At 44.7% G+C, this 26,343-nt stretch overlaps 1 protein-coding gene across 3 annotated transcripts in view; it reads left to right on the plus strand.

Moving 5' to 3' along the window:
• USP4 (ubiquitin specific peptidase 4) overlaps positions 1-24,601 on the plus strand; it is a 44,608-nt gene extending 20,007 nt beyond the window's left edge. For 2 of the 3 annotated variants that reach the window (XM_027467992.3, XM_027467993.3), the window contains 11 exons: positions 1,432-1,515; positions 2,225-2,319; positions 14,425-14,616; positions 15,162-15,250; positions 16,221-16,433; positions 16,513-16,583; positions 18,164-18,279; positions 19,173-19,322; positions 20,095-20,198; positions 21,582-21,670; positions 21,798-24,601. In XM_027467992.3, coding sequence (XP_027323793.1) covers positions 1,432-1,515; positions 2,225-2,319; positions 14,425-14,616; positions 15,162-15,250; positions 16,221-16,433; positions 16,513-16,583; positions 18,164-18,279; positions 19,173-19,322; positions 20,095-20,198; positions 21,582-21,670; positions 21,798-21,899 — 1,305 coding nt within the window. In that variant the 3' untranslated portion in view covers positions 21,900-24,601. Of the gene's footprint in view, positions 1-1,431; positions 1,516-2,224; positions 2,320-8,654; positions 8,787-14,424; positions 14,617-15,161; positions 15,251-16,220; positions 16,434-16,512; positions 16,584-18,163; positions 18,280-19,172; positions 19,323-20,094; positions 20,199-21,581; positions 21,671-21,797 lie in introns of those variants that run through there. The other variant, XR_003500377.3, reaches the window with a different exon arrangement.
• Positions 24,602-26,343: the final 1,742 nt, after the last annotated feature.

The following is a 26,343-nucleotide window of genomic DNA, read 5'->3' on the forward strand; positions in this document are numbered from 1 at the left end:
CACAGCTGAATATGCACATAGGACAACTGAGAGGATCCCAGTGAATAATCAAGATACATAGTTCCTTTTAGTCAAGGCTCATATTCCACATGATACTCTAAACATGTGCCTGTCTATAACTACTACTGTGCCTTTGAGTCCTTCTCTAAAACATACAGTACCGATTCCTTGATGAAGAAAAGATGCCCTGCCAAATCAAGCTGTAGGTGTCTGCATTCTGGTGCACCCAAATCTTTGCATTCGTGCACATTTCTGCTTGCATAACATCAGCTAGCTGTTGTAAAAGGTCATATAGCTGTCTTCAGAGGAGTGTTTTTATCCAAAGTTTAGCCTCTGAGGTAGGGCACTTCCCTACAGACTTGCAAGATATTTCTGCCGTACAGGGTGAAGGGTTTCTTGAACTGTGCCATTCTTTTTGTAGCTCCATGAGTGTGGTGTACAGACCCTGGCCAGCAGCCAAGCACCCACACAGCACCTCACTCCCCACACCTGCCCATGAATGGGAAGGGAGAAGAATAGGAAGAACAAAAGCACAGTTTAATAGATGAAGAGGAAGTGGGAATGATGACACAAATAACACCAAGGGAATCACTCACCACCTCCCACAAGCGAGCCAGTGCCCAAGGCACCCCTTCTGTCTCTAACACAATTATTTTGTTGAACATCAGGTTGTAGGTGTGGAATAGCCCTTTGGCCAGTTGGGGACAGCTGTCCTGGCTGCGTCCCCTCCTGGCTTCTTGCCCACTCCCAGCCTATCTGCTGCGAGGGCAGAGCGGGGAGAGAGAGACAGCCTTGCCACTGCTCAGTGTGATATCAGCATTGTTTTAGAAACAAATTCACAGCATGGCATCACATAGGCTGCTGTGAGGAAGATTAACTACATCCTCGCCAGCCCCAGTGCCGTGTAGCGCCCTGTGTGTCCTCTGCTGGGTGAGCTCTGAGAGTATGTCCAGAACGGAGCTTCTAAAAGAAGTAAGCTACACTCAGTGCAGATGATGTTTCCAGTCCACTGCAAGCTTGAGTCACCTGATCTGCTCAGGCAGATCCATCCTTATATGCAGTACACATGAGTTTGCCATCCTGCATTTCAAAATCAGGGGAGAATGGCTATAGGAGTTTTTTTAAACACATAAAATAACCCAGCAGGGTTATCTACTTAGCAGGTTGTCGTGTGTGCTTTTTGTTTTGTATTTGTGTGTGCGTGTTATGCTACAAGTGAGCCTTACCAAAGCAGGAGGCCAGCTGTTTAAGGCTCTTTTGTTCCCTGTAAATCCTGGCTTTGTAAGGTAGAGCTGAAATCCCGAAAACCTTAATATGTGTGTCTGTGACCTGAACTCCTACAAATTTGAAGTTTTATATCCATTGTCTTGCTCGCTGCCTTACATGGGTTTATTCTGCCTTGTGTAAGCATGATGTTATCTTTGTTTCTAGTACCGGGTCGTGGTGCCAATGATGGGGGCCATCTCAGATCTGTGTGAATCACTCTCCAAACTTTCTGGGGTTCCTGCAGAAAATGTAAGGAAAAATTCTAACAGTGATTTTGATAAATATTTTTTCTTCTGGAAGCATTTTGGTGTCTTAGCTTTTAAATGGCTGATAAGCAGAATCATATGGTTCTGTCGTTATTTCATTAGAAGTTTGAATGCAGTTTTTAATTGTAAAATAAAATAAAATCGTTAAATGTCGGTGTATTCTACTCACTCTAGCATTTCTGATAGTGTAGTTTCTTAGTAATGTGAGATGCTCAGTCTGTTTTGGGTCCACCTCCCGTTGGACATCCTTTTGGTAACAAAGGGATCAGGTGAGCTTTTTATAAAGTGAACAATTTCATAGGCGATGGGGACTGTTTTCAGGATGCTAGCGTAGCACTTCATTTTGTGTCAGTTAATTACAGATGTGAGTGATCTCTGCTTAAAATCATAGCCCGTTGTCACTCTGGTGTTGAGATTTGTGCAGTTGTTTTTACCAGCCTGATTAGCCGCTGTAGGAACTGCATCTCCTTGATACCTCTGTAAAATCAATCTGTTGCTTGCTTTGTTTTTCTGATCCACCTTAATGAATACAGCTGATTAGCTGCTGGTGCTGTTACAGAAAGCAGAGTACTGATGATAGATATGCTGAAAAATCACAACAAGAATGAATAAACTGTTGCTCGAATTTAGTTTGCCTAAGTTAATGTAAATATTTATTATAATCTCTTTGTATATATCGCTTGCTGTTCTAGATGGTGGTGACAGACGTGTATAATCATCGATTCCACAAAATCTTCCAAATGGATGAAGGCTTAAATCATATCATGCCAAAAGACGACATCTTTGTGTGAGTAAAGTGGGAAGATGCCATGATGCAAAGAATGTTACAGAACATTTGCTTCAGTGTCAAAATATAGAACCTGAACCTTTTGTTTTTCTCAAAACCTAAGCCTTCCTGTAGACCCTTTCCATGTGGCTCCTGCTTTTGTGCCTCAAGCCTCTAACTTTATGCTCCAAATCAGTACAAAGCCTTGGAGGTGATGTTAGAATAGCATCAAGCCTAAGCTGTTGCACTGTGCCTTTCCCAACACCAATGCAGTTGTTACAGCACTTCATGACTGGAGTTTTTGATAGACTCCTGACTAGTGCTTACTCAGTTTTTTGTGTCCCACTGCAGAGGACCGTGTAGACTCCCCTCAGGGGTTACAAGTGACTGAGTGAAGCTGAGGATTTGGTTGTGCTTGTTGTTTGCTATACATGTGGTGAATGAGATGACTTAGCTCTCTGTGAGGAGAGCAAAAGTAGCGTTCCTCTGCTGCAGCTGAGTAATGGAAAATAGTGCGTGTGAAACATAAAACAGAGTCTGGGAGCTAGTAGCTGAACCTGGAGCTTGTGAAGTCCAGTTCAGACCTTCATGAGAAGTCCTGTCTTTCTCACTTGAGAGTATTCCAGAGCAACAATGCTGTTTCTAAAAAATTCTGCTGGTCTGAAGCCCTGCACTCTCATACTCTGGCACAACGTGTACCTTGCACTGAGTGGAGTGCGGTGACATTCTGCTTGGTGCTGTCCTGTTGTGCCATCCGCTGCTGAGAAGGAAAAGCTGATGGTTTCTGGAAATTGTTGTCATACCCATTGGTTTCGTCAATGACAGCTGAAGGTGAGGCTGGCTAGGGTGCCTCGGAAGGATATTTGGTGTCTGTGAAATCCATTTTTGTTATGATACTGTAAGGCATTAAGTTGCAACCAAGCCTTTGTCCAAAGCTCATACAATGTAGAAAACACAAACATAATGTTACAGTGCTCTTTCTGAAATCCAGCCTGGAGAATCTCTCAGCTGCCCCTTGGGATTGTTCCTGTAACTTTGAGGAACTTGCTAATTGCAAGAAAATAATTTTCTTACACGTGTGATCTGTTGCATATTCCTCCACAGAAAACGACTGTGTCTTCATTAGCTCAGCTCCTGGGTTGCTGAGGAAGCATTAGCTCAGCTGCAGCCCTTGCAGTGACCATTTCCTTATGTGCAGGCTTAACTGTAAATGAGGTCATGCGGTGTGTGAGTCACAGCAGTGACCTGACCTGGGCTAAAAATAACGCTACAAGAAAGAGGAGAGGCAGCAGGAGGAAACTTTGCTAATCCTATTTTTCCGCGTAACCCTCTTAAGATGTTTTCTGCACTGTGGGACAAGAACAAGCAGCCAGGCAGGCACCAGGGTGGGAATTAGGAGAAAGTTGTGCACCAGAACTGCTTGAAGGGATGATACCACCAAGAAAAAGTAATGTAAAATTGTATACTAAACCCCAGCCTTTTTACTGAAAGGAAGTACCAAAACATGACAGCAGCACTTGTTCATAACACGCAAAACTCTTTATATAATCACTTGATTAAGGATATATGAGAGATTGAGGGTACATAAGTCTGTGGTAAGATCCTCACAGGGTGGTGATGGGGAGCAAAGTAGGTCTTCAATGTGAGATTTCTGATCTGCAGTTCCAAGTGATTCTCTAGTGATGTTTACCCTTTTTCTATTACTGCCTTGTAGAACTTGAGGTGTGAAGGTGGTGGGAATGTCGTGGCACTGGCAGGAACTTTGAATCTTTGAAAATTGTCACAGAAAGGATTCAGTTGAGATTAAGAATAGCTATGTCAATTCTTTTTCATTGAGCTCTTGCAAAGTGTTGACACTAAGAACATGCTGAAGGCGAGCTTTTTAGTGTATGTGCTGTGTATTTTTAATATCTTTTGTGTAAAGAAACTAAGATTTTCTTTAGTTTTTCTTTAGGAAACTTTTTATTTTTTCTGTATATGTAGCTCATGTACTGAGGAATCCCTGAAGATCTCTGAATAAGAGCTCTTCAGCAAGTTGAAACTGTCATGTATAAGTTGAAACTTTCTAAATCTTAAACTTTAGGACTATGAGAATGATCTGAGTTGCTTCTGGAGAGCTAATTTCTGCTTGGACTTGGTGCGTTGTTACTAAAATGTGAATCACTTCCAAAGCAATGTGGATATTTTTATCCTACTGGCTTCAAAACATATTTTCCATTGAGAAATTTGCTCCTAGCCATGGAGCTGCATTTCTTCCTCCTGCTTCTTGCAGAAAGGAGGATTTAATACCAGCTTAGAGGGCTGTTTCATAGAACCTGCCCTGGCACTTCCAGCTGACATCCTGGCCCTTTGGCATTTTCCCTCACTTCTGGGACTTCCATGGGTTACCTGCTTACTTACGTTATTTATTTATTTATTTATTTATTTATTTAACAGAAGCAAGTGCAACTGACTTGTACCTGTCACTACTGTTCTTCTCGGGATTGGGCTCAGGCACTGAAATGTGAATTTGCTTTGTGTGGGCCTCTTCTCCAAAACCAGCACACAATCGGCCCCATTCATTCCTCTTGTGTTATTGGGTTACTTTGTTCCTTCTAGCCTCGTTGGTTTAGTGTTCCTAAAATTTCCTGCGTGTTATGTTCTAAGCAAGAAAATAGCTTGTACCCTACGTGCTGGTTGGGTAACGCTCAGCATTCATTTGCCTTAGTTGTGCTGGCAGAACTGTGGAACTGGAGGGTGAGCTAGATCAGGATACGGGTCAGGTCCCTGTCCAGTGTGCTGTGTCGCTCTGTGCATCGCTGTGCTGCTGTAAATGGGGAAACGGGTGGGACATGGGTATGATTAAACAAATACTCAGCTGCTCCTCAGTCTGTAGTCCTAGTGATATGCTTCTGGTGGAAGTTACCAACAGGGACTGCGAAGTGTTCACAGCCTTCCTGAAGGTGCTGTGTGATGCTTCACTAATGAGTGAGATATCAGGCGGCGTGTGTTCACATTGCTGCTGATAACTTCAAGGTTTTCTGATATCCTAGTCATTTATTTACCTGCTTTCATTACACACAAACATCTTGCTGTTTAATAAATGGGAGAATTAAAGATATTTCCAGATATCTCAAGTCTTTCCAATTCTTCCACCTGTAAAGAGCAAACTTGCTACACTTGAAAGCAGAGGTATGTAATCGAAATCACATATAGCTGAGAAATAGTTCATTTCTCTCAAGTCAGCAAAGAAGACTTGAGTGCCCAGTAAAAGTATTGTTTTTTTGTTGGGCTTAAATTAAGGCTAGTTCTTCAGTGAAGTGATGCAAAGACTTTTGCATCTTAGGACTCGAAGCATGGCTCTGTGCATCTTCGTAGTCCACAAAAACTTTTAGAAAAGATTCTCTTGGGCTGAGTGGCGATGTAGTTGGGTGTGTATCCTGTCTACACTGTATAATGTATCTCCCTTCTGTTCCTGAAATAAAACTTTGTGTTGATTAATAAGGGGAGCAGCTGCCTTCTATTAGAAAGTAGGTGTAATGTTTTTACAGCTACAGCAGTTTCACCTAAAATTCACGATTTAAAGATAGTGATCAACCAATTGTGATAAAGATAGTGATTAAACCAATCATGCTAACCCGTCTTTTTAGTAGTACATTTACAAGAGTGTATTACCACAAAATAAACTTCTAAGAAAATGTTCTGTAGTGTTTAAATTGGCCTGAGAAGATAATGATTTATACATGTATGCAAGAAAGAAAAACCCTGTTAAGCTGTTTGTCTACAATATTTTGAAAACTATTTTTCCTAAGATTTTCTGAAGAATCACTTAAGTTCCTTATGTAATAACAAGAGTAACAGAAAATGAGATTTTTAACATTAATAACTTCTGGTACATATCAAATGGGAAATCTGCACCATCTTAGGACATTGTGCCTGCAGTCCAGCAAACCTGAGTGAGAAGTACGTTAGCTTTCATTTGGGGAAAAATCAACTAGAGAGAGATCTGATAATCCTGGTATCTTTTACGTTGTGTGTTCTTAAGTACTAAATATTAACCTAGGGTGGTGCATGCAATCCAGGATATGACTGTTGAGGACCATGGACTTGTTTGTGGTTTACATTAAGGATATTTTCTAGAATCAAAAGGTCTACCGTAATTAAATTTGTGATATTCACTGTCACAGATACTCAAACTCCTTCCGAATTGCTGTTTCATTGATCCCTGCACCTCCTCGTCCCTTTTATGTGCTGACTATCTGTTCTTGTTTTCCACTAACATCCAGTGGCACGACTTCCTTGTTGGCAAATTGTAACGTGTACATCTCATCACTATGTTTGAAGTCACTGAAGTTAGATGGAAAGTTCCTTTCACTGGCAAGGAAACAAAGTGCAAGTAACCAAGCAATTAAAAACAGAGTTTAATCAGTACAGCATATTCAGAAATAGGTTCTTAGATGTACATTTCAGAAACTTGTATTTAAAAATTGCAAACTTATCAGTGGGTCCTTTGTGTATTTTTTTTTTTTTTTTTTTAAGTATTTTGCTTGGTGTTCTCACAGGTCTCTTCATTTGTTCTTTCCTTATCTCCATGCCAAGGGAATTATGAGAAAAGCTGTGATAAACTGAAGGCAGCACCCTTCCCTGCCTCCCACCAGAGTTCGAATAATCTTTTTTAATTGTGTAATATTTTCCTCATTTGAAAAGTACTCCTCCCTTCCACTGAAAAAAGCAAAACAAGGTGCTGTTAGTAACTGCGGTTGTTTGCTAGAGCGTGAGCAAAGGACGCAAGGGACAAGTATGCAGTAACTGGGGGAGCTGTGGGGGGCCCCAAGGCTCTGATCTCACAAGGAGCTGCATCCAAAGTGGGTTTGTCTCGTGCCTTGCTCTCCTTGTCGCCATCTAAAGAGGTTGCCAGACAGAATCCAGCAGTTGATTTTGCAGGGTTTGTATTTTACATCTGTTCCTGCTGGGCTTGTTCAGGAGGAGACAAGCTACTGTCAGCTGAGCAGAAGGAGCAAGGCTGTTCTTTCCTAGCTGAAGCATGATTTCATGAAATTACTTCTTACAAATACCTCGGTATAGGAATTGAGGCTGTTAGCTGCTACTCTGAAGTTGACTCAGGACTGTGAAGTTTCAATGTAAAGGGTCAGCCTCTGGCAGTATTTTCTCCAGGTTTGTTTCACTGAAAGCTGTAGGCAAACCAGAGCTTACATGTGAAAACAATATCCCAGTTGCTTCGACAGACTTCTGATTCTAGAGTGTAGTGTGCTAGCCAGTGGGCAACACACAGCTCAGCTCAAAATTCAGTTCCAAATCTAACACTCTAGTCTTAGTTCAAACATCTAGTCCCGTAGAAGGTCTGTGCCCCTGACACTGTTTGTTTGTTTCATTTTTAAAAATAAGAAATGACAGTACTACTGTTAGAATTTTTGTTGTCCTGCTTTTGGCACCAGTGTCTGCTGTGACTTGCACCTTTTAAAAGTGATTTTAGTGGTCAGAAAGCTGTATTTTTTTTCCTGTTTTCACTCAATATACGGAGGTCATCAACTTTCTGTGACTTTGCAGTGCACATGGGGTGTTTTGAAATTTGCACTGTGAATTTTCATGTTCTGCTAAAGTGGTGTGAGGAGGAAGAAGAGTGCCCTTGGACTCCATTTGGAGTTGAAGCTAAATGGACAGTAATTTTTTTTATTTGATCCTGGATGGCTAAGATGTATTTTTCCGTTCAGCTGATCCGTTTCTGTTTTATTGATTCTTATGGCATATTGTCTGTTGTGCTCTCTGATAGTAAAACCTCTAAAAAAAAAAAAAAAAAAAAAAGAAAAATGAATCGTTACTGGACTTCTGAAGTGATAAGCATTCCAAAATGAATTTGGCTCCATATACACAAGAGGACAACAATGTTTTTTTCTCCAGTGGAGTGGGATTTGGGTCTAGAATTCTCCAAACCCATTCTGTCACAGGGGCTTGTATTCATCTCTTTCTCTTTGTGATAGGCTTGGAAACGTAGTATAATCCTGTTGAAAGATATATTAATATATTTAGCATCAGAGAAGAGGTAAGATACTTGCTGAAAAAAAGGGTTTTGATATAAGGAAGGTTGCTGGCATGACACATGGAGCTGTGCAGCCAAAGAGCAGTGGGAGCAGCCCACTTATTGCAGCATTGTAAACATCTGTCTGCAGTCACGGTGGTACTGTGAGAGGACAGGGAGTTCTGTGGCAAATGACCAGAAAGTCACTCATGAAAAGGTGGTCTGCAAATCAATTTGACAAAATCACTTCAGTGTTTGTGCTGAATGCTCTCATTCTCCAGGCTAAGCAGAGAGCAGCATTCAGCACATAACCAAAATGCTTACTATTTCTTTTTCTTAGGTTCCATGAAGTGCAGCCCCACTAGGACCCCCGGCTCCCGCTCCAATGTAACACCCCCGCATGCACCATGCTGGTGATATCACATCACCCAGGGATCCCGCTGGAGCTCGGAGCCGGCCTACAAGGGGTCAGGTAAGTGCTACTGGAAAGCAGACTCTATGGCCCACTGCTGTATGGGCACAACTCCTAGTATTTCTTCTTAGTTCCTAAGACCTAAGAAGAAAAATGTTTTGATGAATAAACCACATCTCCCCGTTCTCTTAGCCTGGCTAATGGGGCATATAACACAACGTGTATTGCTTACATGGATGAGAGTTGCACAAATTGATTTGCAGGTCACCTTTAACCTATAAAAGCTGCATATTTTAATAAAATATATTGGGTTTGCCATACGTACTATGTTTTTTGCAGTGTTTTATGTTTAGGTGGTCTTGAAAACCATGATTGGCTGCAGAAAGGTCAAGTTTGTTACTGAAGAGCTAGAACAGTTATTGCACTGCTAGGTCAGCAAACCAGCTAGCCCAGGAGTTTGTGTGAAATCTGAAATGCGTGAGACTGTAGCAAGCTAATCTAGGAAGCTTGTTCTCAGTTGTTTGCTTGTTTACAAGAGTTTGTATCCCTTCCAGTATGTGTTTGTATCATTTAACCTTTAGAAAAATCTTACTCATTGAGTACCCTCATCCTTTTAAATCCTGCTCCTCTGCATGACTGGGAAAATCCTGTGACAGACTTCTGCAGGGCAATCCACCTGTTGTCTAAATAAATATGTTTTACTTCCAGTTTCATATCTCCTAGTTCACTTGATTGTGTTTATTCTCATGTCATGAGAGAAAGTAAACAGATTAGGAGTATCTCCATTTCCCAGAAGAGATAGAATATGTGCTTTGTTTTCATTCAGTCTTTTTTTCTAGGCCTCTGTTCATTCTTATTGTCAACTTCTGAAAATGCTGTAACTTCACGGCAGCGTGTCTGGGTAGATGTGGAATGGTAATCCTGTTCAGGTGGATCTGTTTGTCAGCTTCTTCAGTAGCATTTTTTTCTACCCTTCTCTGTTCACTTACAAAATACGCTTGTTTTCTTGGTGGTTATGAGCTGACCTGTGACCCACGCAGTGTTTTCCAGCTGTATTTAATGTTACATCCCGGTGCTCTGGAGGGAATGCTTGAATAACACGCTGTAGTGTGTGTGGGTAGGTATGTGATAGATGGGTATCTGTGATAGATACATTACCCTGGCATTTAGCTCAGACTGTCTTCTCCTTGTAGTGCCCTTTCACATCACCCTGCCTTGTCTTTCCTGTAGTTTTTCATGTTCCTGTGCTCTCGCTTAATGTTAATTTGCAAAGGATCAAAAGTTAGCTACTTCACTGCTTGGTGCCTCCTTTCTGAATAGTAACCACAAGCCTGAAGCTTCCCGGTGCTTATTTGTCAGGTTGAAGGCTGGTCAAGGCCATCCCTGTTTACTGGTGCTTCATTGAAAAACATCTGTAAAGGCTGTCATGAATTATAAAGGGAACGTTCAGTGTGGTAGCTGGTGAGCAGGTGGCTGATTTATGAAACCACCTTGTGTAATCTGGCGTAGCATCATCTTTATCTTTGATTATTTCAGTCAAGTTCTAGGGTACAGAAGTACAGCTCATTGTCACCTAATTCCCTCTATCAGCTCTGTAGGCTTCCTTAAAATACTGATAAAGTATTTTCTTAATTTCTTTTAATTTCTTTAATTTTTAAGTACTCTTTTTGTAGAGATTCAGAAAGTGATCTGGATTCTGTTACATCTGTCTGTAATACTAGAACAACAGCCGTTCTGCAGCAGAGTAGGTAGAGGGGCACTCGAGTAACCAAGCTGGGATGTTCTAGTAAGAAGTTTGCAAGATGCTCCCTTGAGGAGTGTTGTAAGGGGTACAGCACGCTGGCTGCTCGTGGTGGATGGCACCTCTGTGTGGGTAACACTTGGCTTTTCATTGTTTCCCATCTGTTCCAGCACAGAGGCAGGATTTTGTACAGGACCTGCGTGAGGATGGGGTATGAATGGGGGCTGCTTTAATCAGCAGTGTAGGTGGTGTGAGAGGCAGTCACCAGGACGCTGAGGAATGTGTACCTTGTGTCGTGTACTGATCTGTTTTGTAGGAGACCAGCCTAAGGGTCTCGTAGGACCTGGAGTTAATCGTTGGTGATGCTCTGAGTATGATGGTCTTCTGTCATTTAAACAGTACTAAGTGAAATAATTCAACTCTTTGTGGTGCTGTTTCTCAGGAAACTTCAGAAGGTGCAAGCTGTATGCAGTGCTGTTGGTTAACTGAATAGCATCGATAGCATAGAAAACCTCAGCAGTCATTGGATTGCACACTTGCTCTTGGAGGGCTCTGCTAATCGCTAGTGCTCCTGGGGGCTGGGATGAAACTCTCTGAAGGAATTTTTTTGTTTGTTTTCTACTGACATACATAGGCTCAGGGTAGGCCTCAAGCTGGGACCCAGACTTCTTTTTAAATAGAATGAAGTAGAACTGCAACTCTGAAATTGTTCCACTCCCTGCTCTGAAAGGGTCTTCTGAACACAGGAGCAAAAATCTCTTTCTTGGCTTTCAAGAGAAAGTGGCTTCTCTAATGTAAGAGAGCTGCTGAGAGTTGGTATGCCCAGATATGTGATTGTGGTTTTGTTTAGTGGCATCTTTTCATGAAATATTTATATTTCTTTTCTGAAAAAAACTTTTCAGTTTTAATGAAAAAAGAAATATAAGCCTGGGACAGGTGACTCACCAAGTTAAAGAGCAGTATGATGTGGCATTCCTGAGATCTCATAAATATTTTCTAATGAATAGTCTCAGAAGATACATGGGGGTGAAAAATGCAATAGTGTTGGGCCATGTAGATTTTTTAGACACTTATAAAAGCGAATATCTGCTGTTGCTGTTTCACCCAGTAGCACAAGCTGTGTCTGTCTTCTCACTGCTCTCTGGAGCTGTTTGTTTTCATAGAATCACAGGATGATTTGGGTTGGAAGGGACTGCGAAGATCATCTAATTCCACCCACCCTGCCATGGGCAGGGCCCCCTGCCCCCAGCCCCATCCAGCCTGGCCTTGGGCACTGCCAGGGATGGGGCAGCCACAGCTCCTCTGGGGAGCCTGGGCCAGGGCCTCACCGCTCTCTGAGTGAAGGATTTCTTCCTTATATCTCATCTAAACTTACCCTCTCTTAGTTTAAAGCCATTACTCCTTGTCCTATCACCACACCCTCTGACAACGAGTGCCTCCCCAGCTTTCCTGTAGCTGCTGCTGGGCACGGGCAGGCTGCTGGGAGGTCTGCCGGGGCCTTCTCTTCTCCAGGCCGAACAGCCCCTCAGCCTGTCTCCATAGCAGAGGTGCTCCAGCCCCTTGTTCATCTCTGTGGTCCTCCTCTGGACTCACTCTCGTACATCCCTGTCCTTCTGCTGGGGACCCAGAGCTGAGCGCAGGCTCCAGGTGGGGTCTCACAAGAGCAGAGCAGAGGGGCACAATCCCCTCCCTCGCCCTACTGGCCATGGTGATTTTGGTGCAGCCCAGGAGAGGGCTGGCTTTCTGGGCTGCAAGCGCACGTTGCTGGTTTGTGTTCAGGTTTTTGTCTACCAGCACTGTCAGGTTCTTCTCTGAAAGGCTGCTTTTTATCTCTTGTCACCCAGCCTGTATTCCTGCTTGGGATTGCCCCAGCCCAGGTGCAGGACCTTGCTCTTGGCCTTGCTGAACCTCATGAGTTTCACCCAGGCCCACCTCTTCAGCCTATTCAGGTCCCTCTGGATGACATCCCCATCCCTTCCCTCCAGTGTGCTGACCACACCACCCAGCTTGGTGTCATCGGCAAAGTCACAGAGGGTGCACTCAATTTCACCATACAGATTGCCAGCAAAGGTGTTAAATACATGTACTGCTGCTCCCAGTTCCAGCCCCTGAGGAATTCTGTCACTGGTTTCCACCTGGACATTGAGCTGTTGACCTCAACTCTCTGAGTGCAACCATCTGGATGGTCCCTCATCTGCTGACTGGTCCATCTGTCAAATCCGCATCTCTCCAGTTCAGAGACAAGGATATCATGGGGGACAGTGTCAAATGCTTCCTACAAGACCAGGTCGGCCACATCAGCTGCTCTTCCCTTACCCGTGAATGCTGTAACCCCATCGCTGAAGGCCACCAGATTTTTCAGGCACGATCTGCCCTTAGTGAAGCCCTGTTGGCTGTCACCAGTCGCCTCCTTATTTTCCATGGACCTCAGCAGAGTTTCCAGGAGGATCTGCTCCATGACCTTGCTGGGCACAGAGGTGAGACTCACTGGCCTGTAGTTCCCTGGGTCTTCTTTTTCTCCCATTTAAAATGGGGATTGTGTTTCCCCTCTTCCAGTCCCTGGGAACTTCACCAGACTGCCCCAGCTTCTTAAATGTGATGGAGAGAGGCTTAGCAGCTACATCTGCCAGTTCCCTCAGGACTTGCAGATGGATCTCATCAGGTCCTGTGGACCTGAGCACCTTCAGGTCCCATAGATGGTCTCAGACCTGATCTTTTCCTGCAGTGGGCAGTTCTTCATTCTCTCAGTCCCTGTCTTTGCCTTCTGCCCCTCTTGGCTTTGTGGCTAGAGCACTTGCCAATGAAGACTGAGGCAAAAAGTCACTGAGTACCGTCGGCCTGCTCTGGGTCCTGGGTAACCAAGTCTCCTATTTCGTTCCAGAGAGGACCCACAATTTCCCTTTATCAATCTTCCTTTTCATCAATCTTCCTTTGTCAGTGATGTACAAGTCTCGCTTGTTGCCCATGATGTCCATGGCCAGATTCAATTCCGTCTGGGCTTTAGCTTTCCTAACCTGATCCCTGGCTGCTCACACAGTGTGTCTGCATTCTTCCCGGATTACCTGTCCTTGCCGCCACTGTCTGCATGCTTTCTTTTTGTGCTTGAGTTTCTTCAGGAGCCCCTTGTTCATCCATGCAGGCCTCCTGCTGGTTTTGCCTGGCTTCCTCTTTCTTGGGGTGCATTGCTCCTGAGATGATCCTTGAATATCAACCAGCTTTCTTGGGCTCCTCTTGACTTCCAGGGCTTTGTCCCATGATATTCTACCAAGCAGATCCTTGAGGAGGCCAAAGTGTTCCCCCAAAGTCCAGGAGGCTTGCTGTGCTCCCTCTTTGCTGCCCTCTGAATACAAAACGCCCCCATTTCATGATCACTGCAACCAAGGCTGCCCTTAAGTTTCACGTTTCTTCCAGAATGATTTTGTTGTGTTTACAGTCCTTGGATTTTTCTGTGAATCAAATGTTTCCCAGCCCTTGGTTTCCTGAAGCATTGGCCGGTCAGTGGTGTGAGCCCAGGCTCGTAACTGTATGAGAGGCTGGGGGAGTGCGAGACCCAAGGTATTGGGAGGGGTTTCCGTCTCTAGACAGAACAATCACTGTTTCAGGGATGTAAAAGTTCACTTAGTTATTTTTCACTGGTGCGATGGTTTGGTTGAAACAACATCTAGTTGTCAGGGTAGCGTTTGGGGACACGAGTGACAATATGGATGTGAATATAGGACGTAAAGGCAGAGGGAAGGTGGCAGCTGAGTTGATTGCAGGTGCGTATCCTGTGCCACTGCGGGCTGTGGGAGGTGTTCAGGAAGCATATCTTTGGCACAAAGGCATGGAGTACAACCCTTTTTGTCTTTCTCAGGAGAACGTGGTGGAGAGAGTTGTTGGACTGAGTTAATATTGGTTCTACCCACTGTGCTTCTCAGCAGCACAAATAACTTGTGGAAACGCCTGTCTTTCAAACAGATATGAAGTCTGCAAGCCAAGTGAGGATGGCTCAGAGTATGTTACTCTCTCCGTTTACTTTCGGGAAAAGACAATGAGGCAATCCAGCAATACTTCAGGCACTGTTCTGTTCGGGCAGCCACTGCTGATATCCGTGCCGAAACACAAGCTCACAGTGGATCACTTGTACGTTGTAGTTCTGGAGCAGATCAGGTAAGCCACGTCTACGTCTATTCCTGTGCAGAATTCTAGGGTTTCCTTACTGAGTTAGGCTGCAATAAGATCACTGAATCCTTTTTAGTGGGAAATCTTTTCCTTGATCTGTTTGTGGAACACCAATCAGCACTTGGATTACAGAAGTGTCTGGAGGCCACGAGGGCATCTCAAGGTCCTGTAGAAGCAGGGGCTGTAAGATGATGATGCTGCTGGTGGTCCCAATGGAAGTCACCTGCTTGGTGTTGCAAAACAGATCAGGAGCACAACTTGGGAAACGTTTTGAGGGCTCTCCTGTATCTCCTTTGATGGGCCACCATAACTTGCTTTTATGCTACTTCTACTACCTGTAAAACTTGGTACAAGTGGTGAAAACATAAAATTATTGAATTTTTTGTTTGACTGAGAGCTCCCAGTGTGTGGATGCTGGTTTGCAGAGGGCAATTGGGTGGCAGGGACTGTTATTACTGGTGGTGGAGAGGGTGTAGTTGTTCTGAAGTACAGCTTTGTTATGACTGTGTGATAAAAATATGACCTCTGTTTAGTCGCTACGTGAAACTCCCCTTGGCAGAAGAATACTCGACGCCCTGCTCAGACAAAGGCACCTGCAATGGCTCCAGCGGTGTGGCTGAAGGTAAAGCCTTTCAAAATTGGTTGGAAGCTTTTCAGCTTAAAGCTTCTGTCAGCATTTAGGTTGTGCTGTGCGTAAGTGGCTTAAGCTCCAGCAGATAGATTTTTAGCTCTACACAAAGATTAATTTGCACTGTTGCATAGGACTTTGTCGTGGTGTAGTGAAGATTCCCGTAGACCATTTTCCTTCCTAGAGAGGTCAGATGTCAGCAAGCAACAGGTGGAGAAAAAAAGTGGTGTGTGTTTGTCCTGATCAGTGTTAGTGAAGTTCTTGGTGTTCTATTAGGTGTTCGGGTGCCTCCCTCTAGAGGAAAATCCTTTTTTAATGTGCCCTTTGTGATGAAAACTGGCCTGTTAGATCCTATGAAGGCAAGTTCTGGAGAAATGCAATGAAAACAGCATTTTGTATTCCTGGACCTAGAATCATGGGGTATTGTGCCTAGGTTAGATGTTCACAAGGAAGCTTTTAATGGTGATGAGAAGTACATGTTTCCCTTCCCTTTCTGAAAGGATTTGCTTGTGATGCTGAGAATAACAATCAGAACAAGTTATATCGGAAATTTAACTTGGGGAGAAAGCATGCCCATTTTTAACCAAGGAATGGCAACAGCTTCCCTGGCGTTATATTTTCCCTTCTGTGAAGACACCTAGTTGCAACCTTTGCTGGTTCTCTTTTGCGATATTTATTAGGGTGTGTTATCAGATGGTGTGATTTGATAACCTACTGTGCATTAAGCAGGTTTCATCATATCTGATGCTGGGATACAAACCCCAGTGTTTTAGCTGACATTTGCTAGAGGACAAAACACAGCTTCAGATGCAGTGATTGGAAGCACAGATTTCTTTGTGTGTGTTTTTCACTAAATTCTAAGCCAACTGTGCACAGGCTCCTGCAAACAGCTGTCAATGTGAGGTCTCAATCTAAACATTTAACCAAAACTCTTCAATATTTGGCTTGTTTTAAATTTTGCCAGGTGACATTGAAGAGATGGACCATCAGGATGGCGGACAGGAAGGCAAGGAAAAGTTGTCAGAAATTGAATGCCACTCTGATGGTTGCATGCAGGTTGAGTCAACAAGAGACCTGCAGCCTTGCAAGAAGCAGCATTTCACTTTTAGCCTCGTGAATTCTTATGGGACCTCTGAGATAAACTCCATTGTGGAAGGAAAAATCTTGAAACTGAATGGTAATTATTGACTTGGTATACTTTTTCTTCCTCCTTTCATGAACAAATTTGCAACAAATGTTTTTTGTATTTCTTGTAGCTTTTTCTACACTTGCTATTGACTGGGATTCTGATACGCGGAGGCTACTCTTTGATGAACAGGAGGCACAGGTTGTAGTATGCTCTTTTCATAAATATTGTGTGTATAAACTTTCATGGTACTTAAACAAATTATAGTAAGCACTGAAATGTAGGTGTGGTCCCCTGCATAAAAATTGAGTAAGCAGCATGTGATAAGCTTACTTAAAATCTTCTAGAGATAAGGCCTATAGATCTGTTTTTGCTGATATCTGCTGCCAGTGTTCCTAAAAGTATATACTTTATTTTTTTTTTCAAGTTTAGTTCATTATCCATTCAAATTAAAAAAATAAAAATAAAAAATACACTAAACCAAATGCATAGAGCTTCATAGAAACCACAGTGTTCTTTCTGTGGGTTCTGCTGAGTCATGCTTTGTAACAGAACAATCTGTTGTTGCTCCCTTGCCAAAACAAAAATAATTTAACTTTGAAGTAACAACATAAGTTTTGGTCTTATGAAGAGAGGCCCCCATTAGTTAAATGTGGTCTCACGCAAAGCAACTTTTCCATGTGTAGGCATTGTGCAGTGCTAGGCAGTAGCTAAGTCATATTTGGGCTCATGGGTATACCAAATTGGAGTATAAACTTTTGGGACAGGATTAAAGGAAATGGTGTTATTCCATTTAGATGCAATTTCAAGTATCACTGTCTTCATAGAAGGTAGGGGTGGAGAGCCAGGATTATATTTCAGACACTCTGCTTGTGTGTGCAAAACTGTTTATTGCAACTGTTATACGGCATACCTGAAATTAACACCTGGATGCAAATGCAAGTTGAAGTGCACTTCATCCAGAATGCTTGAGTTTTACCACCCTCTGGTATCGCCAGGAAAAAAATGCAGTTGCATTATCAGGGCGATACTTGTTTTTCTGTCAATTAAAACAGCAAAGATTTTGTTTAAACTTCTTGTTAAGAGGCTACACTTAAGCAGTCGAATGGCTTAGAGCAAGAGTTGGTTCACTTGGAAGTATGTATCAAACGCGATTATTTCTCTAGGATTTGATAGCTTCTTTGGCCCGGTATCATTTGGTTTCTGTCAATCACTTGAATACATTTAGCATATGTCATAATGATTTTAACATTTGTTGATTATTCTGGATGTCTTGCAGCATACTTGAGCTATGCCATATGTTTGCAGAGCTATCCGTCCTTTACTAGGGGTTTCATAATCTTGTCAGAGAACAAGTTTAATGGTCTGGTTGTCATAAGGCTGTGCAGACTGATATTTTATTTGCTTTTTGTTCTAGCTGTCACAAAGCTACCATAATCATTCCTTGTATCTGCTTTTGGGTGTTTCCAGTCCTTTTCATACCTTATAAACATTTTTGTACGGAGAAAGTGTTTAGTTCTGGTAAATGCCAGCCTTATTTCATTGCTGCTAAGGTGTGAGGAGTTCTAAATTTGTTGAGGAGTCTGGGAGGATCATACCCGAGGTGGAAAAAGTGAAAAGGACTGTTCAGAGCACAGGAAAGGAGTGGCTGGAAACTTGATTGTGTGGGTGGAGAAGAGGTCCAGAAATCATAAGCAGAGTGAAGGTGGCCATGTTTGTTTTCATGATGTCAAGGAGTAAAGCCTACATGGAAATGAATAAAGCATGCATTCTTTCACTAGGCATTCGAAAAGCATTCAAGTTTGTTACAACCACAGAAGAAGAAGGCTGTGGTAGCTCTCAGAGACTGCATAGAGCTCTTTACTACTATGGAAACACTCGGTGAACATGACCCTTGGTAAGACCATCTTTCTGCCTGTCACATTTACCATAAAATGCTGTAACTGCTTGATTTCACGTTATTTGTCACGGGATTCTGATAATTTCCTAGGTCTGTCTCTTTGTCTTGGTGTGAAGAAGTCTATTGTGTCTTTGTTCAGTCACTGACAGTAGGCTGCAAGCATGGGTTAATAACACATACGTGTTTCCTGCCTGTATTAAACAAAAAGACACTGGATACATAGAGATGAGGCTATTTTTCATTCTCCAACATACATCTATCTTCCAGATGCATCAGAGGAAGCAGTTGTGATATCAGTGTGTGTGGCTACTTCATGGCTAGCATGTGGCTGTTTTTTTACTTTGCTTTTCTATTTTCAGCTTGTACTTATCCTGAAACACTCCTAACTCTGTAAAAAATCCCCAGTTGAGGGGTTAGGTACAGCACTTAGGTCACCCTAAGGGACCAAAATGTGATTAATGTGCATACAGAACATCCTTGGAAGTTGTTTGCTGGGTGTGTAAGAAAACAACCTGTAGCGTAGTAGGTGCTTGTTTGTTACTAATTTCTGTTTACAGGTTATTAGATGTTTGTACCCGTTACCTGTTTGAGCTACATCAGGAAACAATAAAACAAACAATAAAACAGCAATGGAACCTTTAAACCTTTTATTTGTTTTCGAACAATGTTCAGTTAATGCACTTGCAATTGGACATTTTACCTACAAAGTGAAAGCAGTGTGTAGCTTTGACGCCTTCAGGGAGTAGTGTTCTCCTGCATATTGCACAAGCCAGAAATGTCTTCTCTAAGTCAGAGACTGAACTGCAGTACTGATGTATCCTCAAACAGACAGACAAGAAGATTTTTGTTTACCATAGCCTTTCATTTCCTTGTTTGTACTCTTTCCTCAGGTACTGCCCTAACTGTAAGAAACATCAGCAGGCCACAAAGAAGTTTGACTTGTGGTCTTTGCCCAAGATTTTGGTAGTTCATTTAAAACGCTTCTCATACAGCCGATACTGGAGGGATAAACTCGACACCGTTGTTGAATTCCCTATCAGGTAGGATTCTTCCTTCGAGCTAGTCTGCATGTGAAGAGTTGGTCAAGAGGAATCTACTTCTGCTGTTACTGTTGTGTGGGCTTGTTACTAATGGTGTAACTGGAACAGTTCTGTCTTAGGGTTTGGAAGCAGCAGGCCTAAGTGAAACTTGGGTAATAGTCAAAATGCAGGACACATCAGCAGTTTCCCGTTTCTGTTGCTCTGCTCCTGGGCAGATAGGGTGGGCAAGTGTGTTATGTTACATGGTAGACACACTCCTAGAAAGTCAGAATGTGAATCAGCTCTGCGTTACCTCTTTTTGGTTTTGTTAATCAGTTCCACACATCTCAGAGAACTACAGTTACTATCAGGTATTGGTTCTTTTGAAAAAAGATGAAAACTGGGGGATTGCTGTGAAACCGGACAGGTTGCTCAAAGCCCCAGCCTATATTTGTGCTTGGGATTGCCTCAGCCCTGATGCTGAGGCAATACTCCTTCCTACTTCCATCTCGCTTTTCATGCCTACACACGGATACACTCTGCACTGATTTTTATTCAGCACTTCCCTCTCGGTCTTTTGGCAGCACCTGATGAATTCACTAGGACCCTATGTGAGAGGGTTCCTGTTTCTGGTAACACGGGCACATCTACACTGGTAGCATCTGGCTGTTCAGCAGCAGAGCACAATCCTTAGCCAGTGCTGACTGCCAGCAGAGCTTCGCAGGTGTGTCAGGCATTAGTTTTCAGAAAATATGCCAGTAACCTGTACTGATACTGTTGGATTTTCTTCCAGGGGTTTAAACATGTCTGAGTTTGTCTGTGATCCAAGAAGAGGCTCGTATATCTATGACCTTATTGCAGTTTCCAATCACTATGGAGCCATGGGAGTAGGCCACTGTAAGTAACTGCTTTTCTGTACTTCATGTGTGCAAGGAAATAGAGGGACCATGGGAGGCTCTGTGCACTGGGGAGTTGCAGCAGCCCTCACCTAAGGATGTCTAGTCCAAAACTTACTCACGTTCTATAGGCGAGTGAGTATCTTACTGAAAGGAAGCTTCCTTCCTGTTAGGATTTGCTGAGCAGCCAGCTAGTTTGAGTAGTTTGCAGCTGCCTGGGTCTGAATCTTAACGACTGTAGGACCCTGGTTAGTAGTTGTTATGGAGTGTGCAAACTGTGTTTGCAGTTAATGAGGGGCATCGTTATTTTTAATGCTGGAACATGACGATGTTGTGGAAAGGAGCTTCCTACAGAAGAGTGTTGGTGTAGAGTCTTCAGCTTAAGCTGTCAGTTCGACTCCAAGTCTCAGCTTCTTGCCCTGCACCAAACTGCAGTGTAGCTGCTCGTCCAGCATGGGCACAGCATTACAGCTGCGGAGCAGAGGTTGTGAGCAGTTGAGCCAGCCAGGCAAGAGCTTGCCAGGTTCCCTCAGTGGTGTCACACGAGGTGTGACAAATAATTGCACGTAGGCCAAGGACACGGTTCAGAGAACAAACCTTGCCGTGAACCTGGGTCTGATGCCTTTCTGCAGTTGCTTTCCTGACTTGTTTGGTGCAACAGCGATTTAAAGCAGGTTTATATTTTTTCCCCCTTTCTTCCAGGCTTTTTTTAAAAACAAAAACACACAGACAAATGCATAGTGCTTCACAGAATTATAGAATCAGAGAACCATTAAGGTTGGGTGAAACCTCCAAGGTCCTTGATCATGGCCCTACCACCAATATCACCCACTAAACCATGTCCTTAAGCATCATATACGACCTTTCCTTAAACCTCCCCGGGCCATGTTGAACCTCATCCTGTCCGGGTCCCTCTGCAGGGCCTTCCCACCCTCTGGCAGATCAATGCTTCCCCCCAACCTGGTGTCACCTGCAAACTCACTGAGGGTGCACTCCATTCCCTCATCCAAATCATCAGGAAAGACATTAAAGAGGACCGGCCCCTGGGGAACACCCCTGGTGACCGGTCACCAGCTGGATTTCACTCTGTTCACCACCACTCTCTGGTCCTGGCCATGCAGCCAGTTTTTAACCCAGCACAGAGTGTACCTGTGCAAGCCATGGGCACTGTTTACGACTAGTGCTGAGTCCCATGCAGGACATAGCTCTAGCCTCACTAGATGACCTAGCGTGTTCTTGAAGCTGTGTTAGTGAATGAGGTGTGGGGCAGCTGCTGACAACGTTAGCTCTGGAACCGTCTCCCACGACTGGTTTGAGTCTTGAATGTCACTTGTGCAGTGCAGCTGAGTGGCACTACCTGAGTGGCATTCCTTCCTCTCAACAGACACCGCCTATGCCAAGAACAAAGTGAACGACAAGTGGTACTACTTTGATGACAGTAGCGTGTCCGCGGCTTCAGAAGACCAAATAGTGGTGAGTGCTTGGCCTGAGGCTAATCCGAGTTTGTACGGCAGGTGGTTCCTGCTTTGGGGGTTGTATTTCTAGCTAAGCTACATGGATTGCTTCAGTCTTTCAGATTCTTTTCTTCTCTGTTTGGTAGACAAAAGCTGCATATGTGCTGTTTTATCAGCGCCGAACCAGTGAAGAACATCTTGCTCCATCTCCTCCCCAAGAAGAGTGTGATGGCATGGATACCAACTAAGCGTCGCAATCGCCCCCGCCCAGCACTCGCCCACCGTGTTAGCGGTCACTCTTCTAAAGCTATGTCTGAGGCATCTGAAATTTTTTCTTCCTTCTGTAGGATTTGAGCAGAAAACGTAGCACTGAAAGATCCGGTGCTTGGGGTTGCAGAATAGCACTGGAGAGTCAGGAATAGGTGCTGACACTTGTATATTTAGAGGCCAAAAATAACATATATTGGAGCTTTGATAAAGTTCTTTTTAAAAATCTGTCTGAGCTGTGTGGCTGGAGGCAGGGGTCAGGGCTGAGCCGGGCTGAGAGCTGTAGCTGGGGTTGGGGAGAGGAGGAATTGGAGATCACAGCTGAATGTTGTGAGGCCCGTGGAGCAGTAGGTGATTCTGTGAATTGGTCCAGGGGCTTCCTGTAAATCCTCTGATGTTGCTGATGCCCCAGGCCCCCCCATCCCATGCCAGGGAGGCGCGTGCACCCTTTCTGGAAGCTCTCAGTTCAAATCTACATCCATCTGGCTTGCCTGTTGCCATCTCTGCCGTTGTACTTTGGTTCCCTTGCCAAGCATCAAGAGTTTCTCCTTCTTGCACCTTTTATCTGCTGATGCATTTCACAACTCTTCTGGGCAGTTTTGACTCAGCCTTGTAAATGTGAACACCGAATCCTGCCATGTGGGTAATTTTACTGCACCTGGCCCCATGGTTGGTGCATGCACAGTGGCTGCAGGATGCAGCTCTTAGAGCTCTGGCTCCTATTCTTCACTAGAGAAAATACCACCTGTAAGGCTGTCCACTTCTTGTCCTCTCAATCTGTCTCCTGTATCCCTCATGCCACCTTCAGGCCACTCTAAGGACTTTACTGCCTGTTGCCTTCAGGGGGCAGCGGCGACCTGGTTCAGGAACGGCACGGCGGCCAAGCCCAGGCCGCTCGGTCCGTCGGCTCCCAGACACCAATGTGGTGGATGGCAAATGGCGTTTATTGTCGAGTCCCATGGGGTTCTCTAGGCGAGGCCCAGAGCATCACTTCCGCTTGCTTACAGCACAGGCCACACGCTGCTGTCCATCAAGGGAGGGGCTCCACCTTTCCGTCCAGCGCCACATCTTCCGGCCGCCAGCCCCTAACGACCCACAACTGCCTCCAGCGTTTCCCCATGGTTTGTATGGTTGCAGCACTTTTATGTTTTGTTTTTAGTTCGTTGAAGTGTCTCCTTGGAGCTTTTACGCTGGTAAGGCTCAGCTCTGTGTCCCAAAGCTGTCGCCTGTAAGGATGCTAGCCCAGTGCAATGGATTGTGTGAGGTTTTGTCCTTTTCTCGTGACTTTTCTTCTGCACCGTTCTTCTGGTATTTGTCCTCTTCCCTTGAATGTCACCCACGCGAACATCTTCTGTGAGGCTGCAGGTGTAAAGGCCCTGGCCACGGTTCCCCTTTGCCATAGCTGCTCAGCTGTTCTGCTCCATCCTTCCGACACAACTGGCAAATGCTCTTCCTGCTCCACCTTTACCCAAACTGTCTGTTATTTGCAGGAATTGAGTCCGGCTTTGCTCTTGAATGAGGGCTCCGGGGACCGCTAGATTGGGTCAGTCCTCGATGGAGAAGTGGTCTTCCCATGAAAAATAGGAAAAATCTAGTTTGAATCTGTGGTTTTGAGGGTAAGTTCTAGCCCAAGGTGGCGAGCCACACAGGTGGGTTTTTCCTTCTCGGAGCCAGGTGCATTGGCAGAACCAAAGGCTAAGAAAGACTATTGCCTCACGAGGGCTTGTTTCCCTCCCCCCCAACAAAATGTGTTCCTGCAGTCACACTCTCCTCTCTGCACAGTTCTTGCGGCTTCACTGCTGGCCAGAACTGTCCTGTCAACATAACAGCAGCCATCGTTGAACTCCAGGCGCACCAGCTCAGCTCCTTTCCACTTCCCTCAGCAACAAGCCCCATCGGAAGTTGTCACGTGCCAGTCCCCAGACCTCTGTGCTGCAGCCCTGCCAAAGCACAGCTGGCTGCTTGCTGTCCTGTCCTGATGCAGGCAGTGGGATGGGAGGGCAGCACCTACGGCTCCCTGGCCAGGGCACGAGAAGGTCTTGGTGTAAGAGGAGGAGGGAGGACTGGGAGGCCTGTCTCTAGCTGGCACGTTAGTATTATGATCCTGTTCTGCAGAATTTTGCTTTTAAAGCATTGAAATTTGAGTTTATAGAGTTCCGAATTGTTTATTTGCTTCTGCTGTTCTGTTTTTTTGGGTTGTTTGGGATTTTTTAAACTCTTACTATTTTATTTCTGTTCTTTCCTCGTTACCGAGGGGAGCATCCAAAAATCAACTTTTAAGCTGTAGCACTGCACTGAATTACTCTGAGCAGCATTTTTGTTAGTTTTACCCTGAAAGAAAGTCACACGGGCATTCCAAAATGGGGGGGAGAGGAAAGGGGATGAAAAGACCTTTTTAAAGGAAAGATCTATCTGAAATAGCCTTTGTTCTCCTCTTTACTTCCTTTCCTGTGCTGACACTAAGAAATGTGTCAGTGGGGCTAAATCTGATGCTCAGATGCTGAACAGACTCTGTTGTACTGCAGAAAAAGTGGCCCAGCTCTTACCTTCTCTGACTCTGAGCCGATGGGCTTAGGCTGGTGTGTGTCTTCTGTAATACCAGACCTGTTTTTTAGACTAGCACTTTGTAAGTGGCTGGCTCTATTGTACAAAGAGGAAAATTAAAGAGTGGTTTGCACTGAAACTGTTTGGTTGTTTTTTTCAGCTTTCGTTAAGTGACCTGAAGTGCGGGTTGAACAGCTGCTGGTTTGTGGGGATGCCTGGTGGCGCAGGAGCTCTTTCAGCTGGGCCATGGCAAGTAGAGTGAGGCTGCACAGCCCACCCTGCTTTGCCAAGGGGATTCAGGAGAACAGCACACTGCTGTGTAAATCCGAGTCGGTGCTCAGAGGGTGCCTCTTCCCCTCTGCAGCACTGGGCCGCTCGTCTCTGGTGGCATAACGAAGCTCGTCCTGCCCTTTCTGTGATACTGGGCAGCCTCAGCTTCATCGTCATTCCTCTTCCTCTGCAGAACGAGGGTGCCCTGCCCTTATCACTGTTTTTTCCAGTAGCAGGTGGTGTCTTTTGGGCTTGTGGCTGCTGAAATGGTTGTCCTGCAGTCCTGCAGCCTCCTTTGGAGGCACGCTGAGCAAGTACTGGAAAAGGCTGAGGAAGGGAGTTAAATGCAACAGATTGGTATGTATTTAGCACTCTTTAGTGTAGGTGCATGTTCAGGGAGACTTGGGGGATTATCTGGGGGATCGAGGGTGATTGTGAGGACAAGAGCCCCAGTAAGAAGGTTTATATCTTCATGTGGTGCTGAGGAGCTGGATCTCAGCTGGAGCCTCAGAGAGGGTTAGAAGAACCCTGATGTAGAAGAGCAGATCTTGAGTTTCGCTGTGAAATGCTGACCATCAAAGCACGGTGTGAAGCTCCTTGTGACCATCTGTGACTGCAGAGGAACGCGAGGTTGTGTGTCTCTCTTCAGTGAAACAGGGCAGTGGGCGGTGTTTTGGGAAATGAGGGAGGGTGGAAAACCGGGAGAAAGGGAATACAGACTGATCAAATTCCTGTGCAATGGGGAGGTCGCCTGGAAGAAAAATGATCCAAAACCAGAAAGTGGAGGACAGGGTAAGTTTTATGCAATAGCAGAGGTCGGTGGCAAAACCCTGTACTGATCTGTGTTAAAACCCTGTACTGATCTGTGTATTTTTTCATTAAAGTAGGAACTGGGGAAGAAGAGAGAGCACACTGGCAGTTTTCTGACGTGGAGTTATTGGGGTATTCTGTATCAGTGCATGGGCTTGCAGGAATCTCATGCGAGAATGCCCCAGGCATGAAATGAGGCGAAATTCCCCATTACAAAATAAAGATTGGGGGTGGGGAGTGGGGAATGACCTGAAACACCAGTGCTGCCAGTGGAGCAGCAGTGTTCTGGAAAGAAATCTCTGAGGCAGAGAATGTCTCAGCGCTATGACTCTTAACAGGAGGGCAAATGATTTTGCTAAAAACGGCGAATTGGATGTGTCTCAGTCCTGGCTCAGCTCCTGTGTTGTTCATCCCAAATCAAAGGAGCCAAAATAAAAAGGGAAGAAACAACAGCCACAGTTACGGCAACTTCTGCTTAAGAAACACCTCCCCAGGTCAGTGCTCTTCACCCTGGGGACGGGACAGCTGAGGAGCTCCTGCAGTGCTCGATTCTGGCACTGAAATACATGAGCCAGGAACAGCTTCTCCTTGTTCGTCCCAGCTCAAAAAGGTGACAGGTAAGAGGCTTAAAACAAGATCAGTGTTTATTTTTCCACACCTAGCCCAGTAAATAACTGGACCAGGGACTATAGGGCACCCCCGTGTGCTCGTGCATCCTTCTGCTGGTGTGTCAGGCGTGAGGGTCTCTGCGGTCTGTGGGGCTGACTCAGTGGGAAGTTGTGAGGTGCTTATAAAGGTGCT

The sequence above is a fragment of the Anas platyrhynchos genome, chromosome 13, assembly GCF_047663525.1.
Source record: "Anas platyrhynchos isolate ZD024472 breed Pekin duck chromosome 13, IASCAAS_PekinDuck_T2T, whole genome shotgun sequence".
Lineage (NCBI taxonomy): Eukaryota > Metazoa > Chordata > Aves > Anseriformes > Anatidae > Anas > Anas platyrhynchos.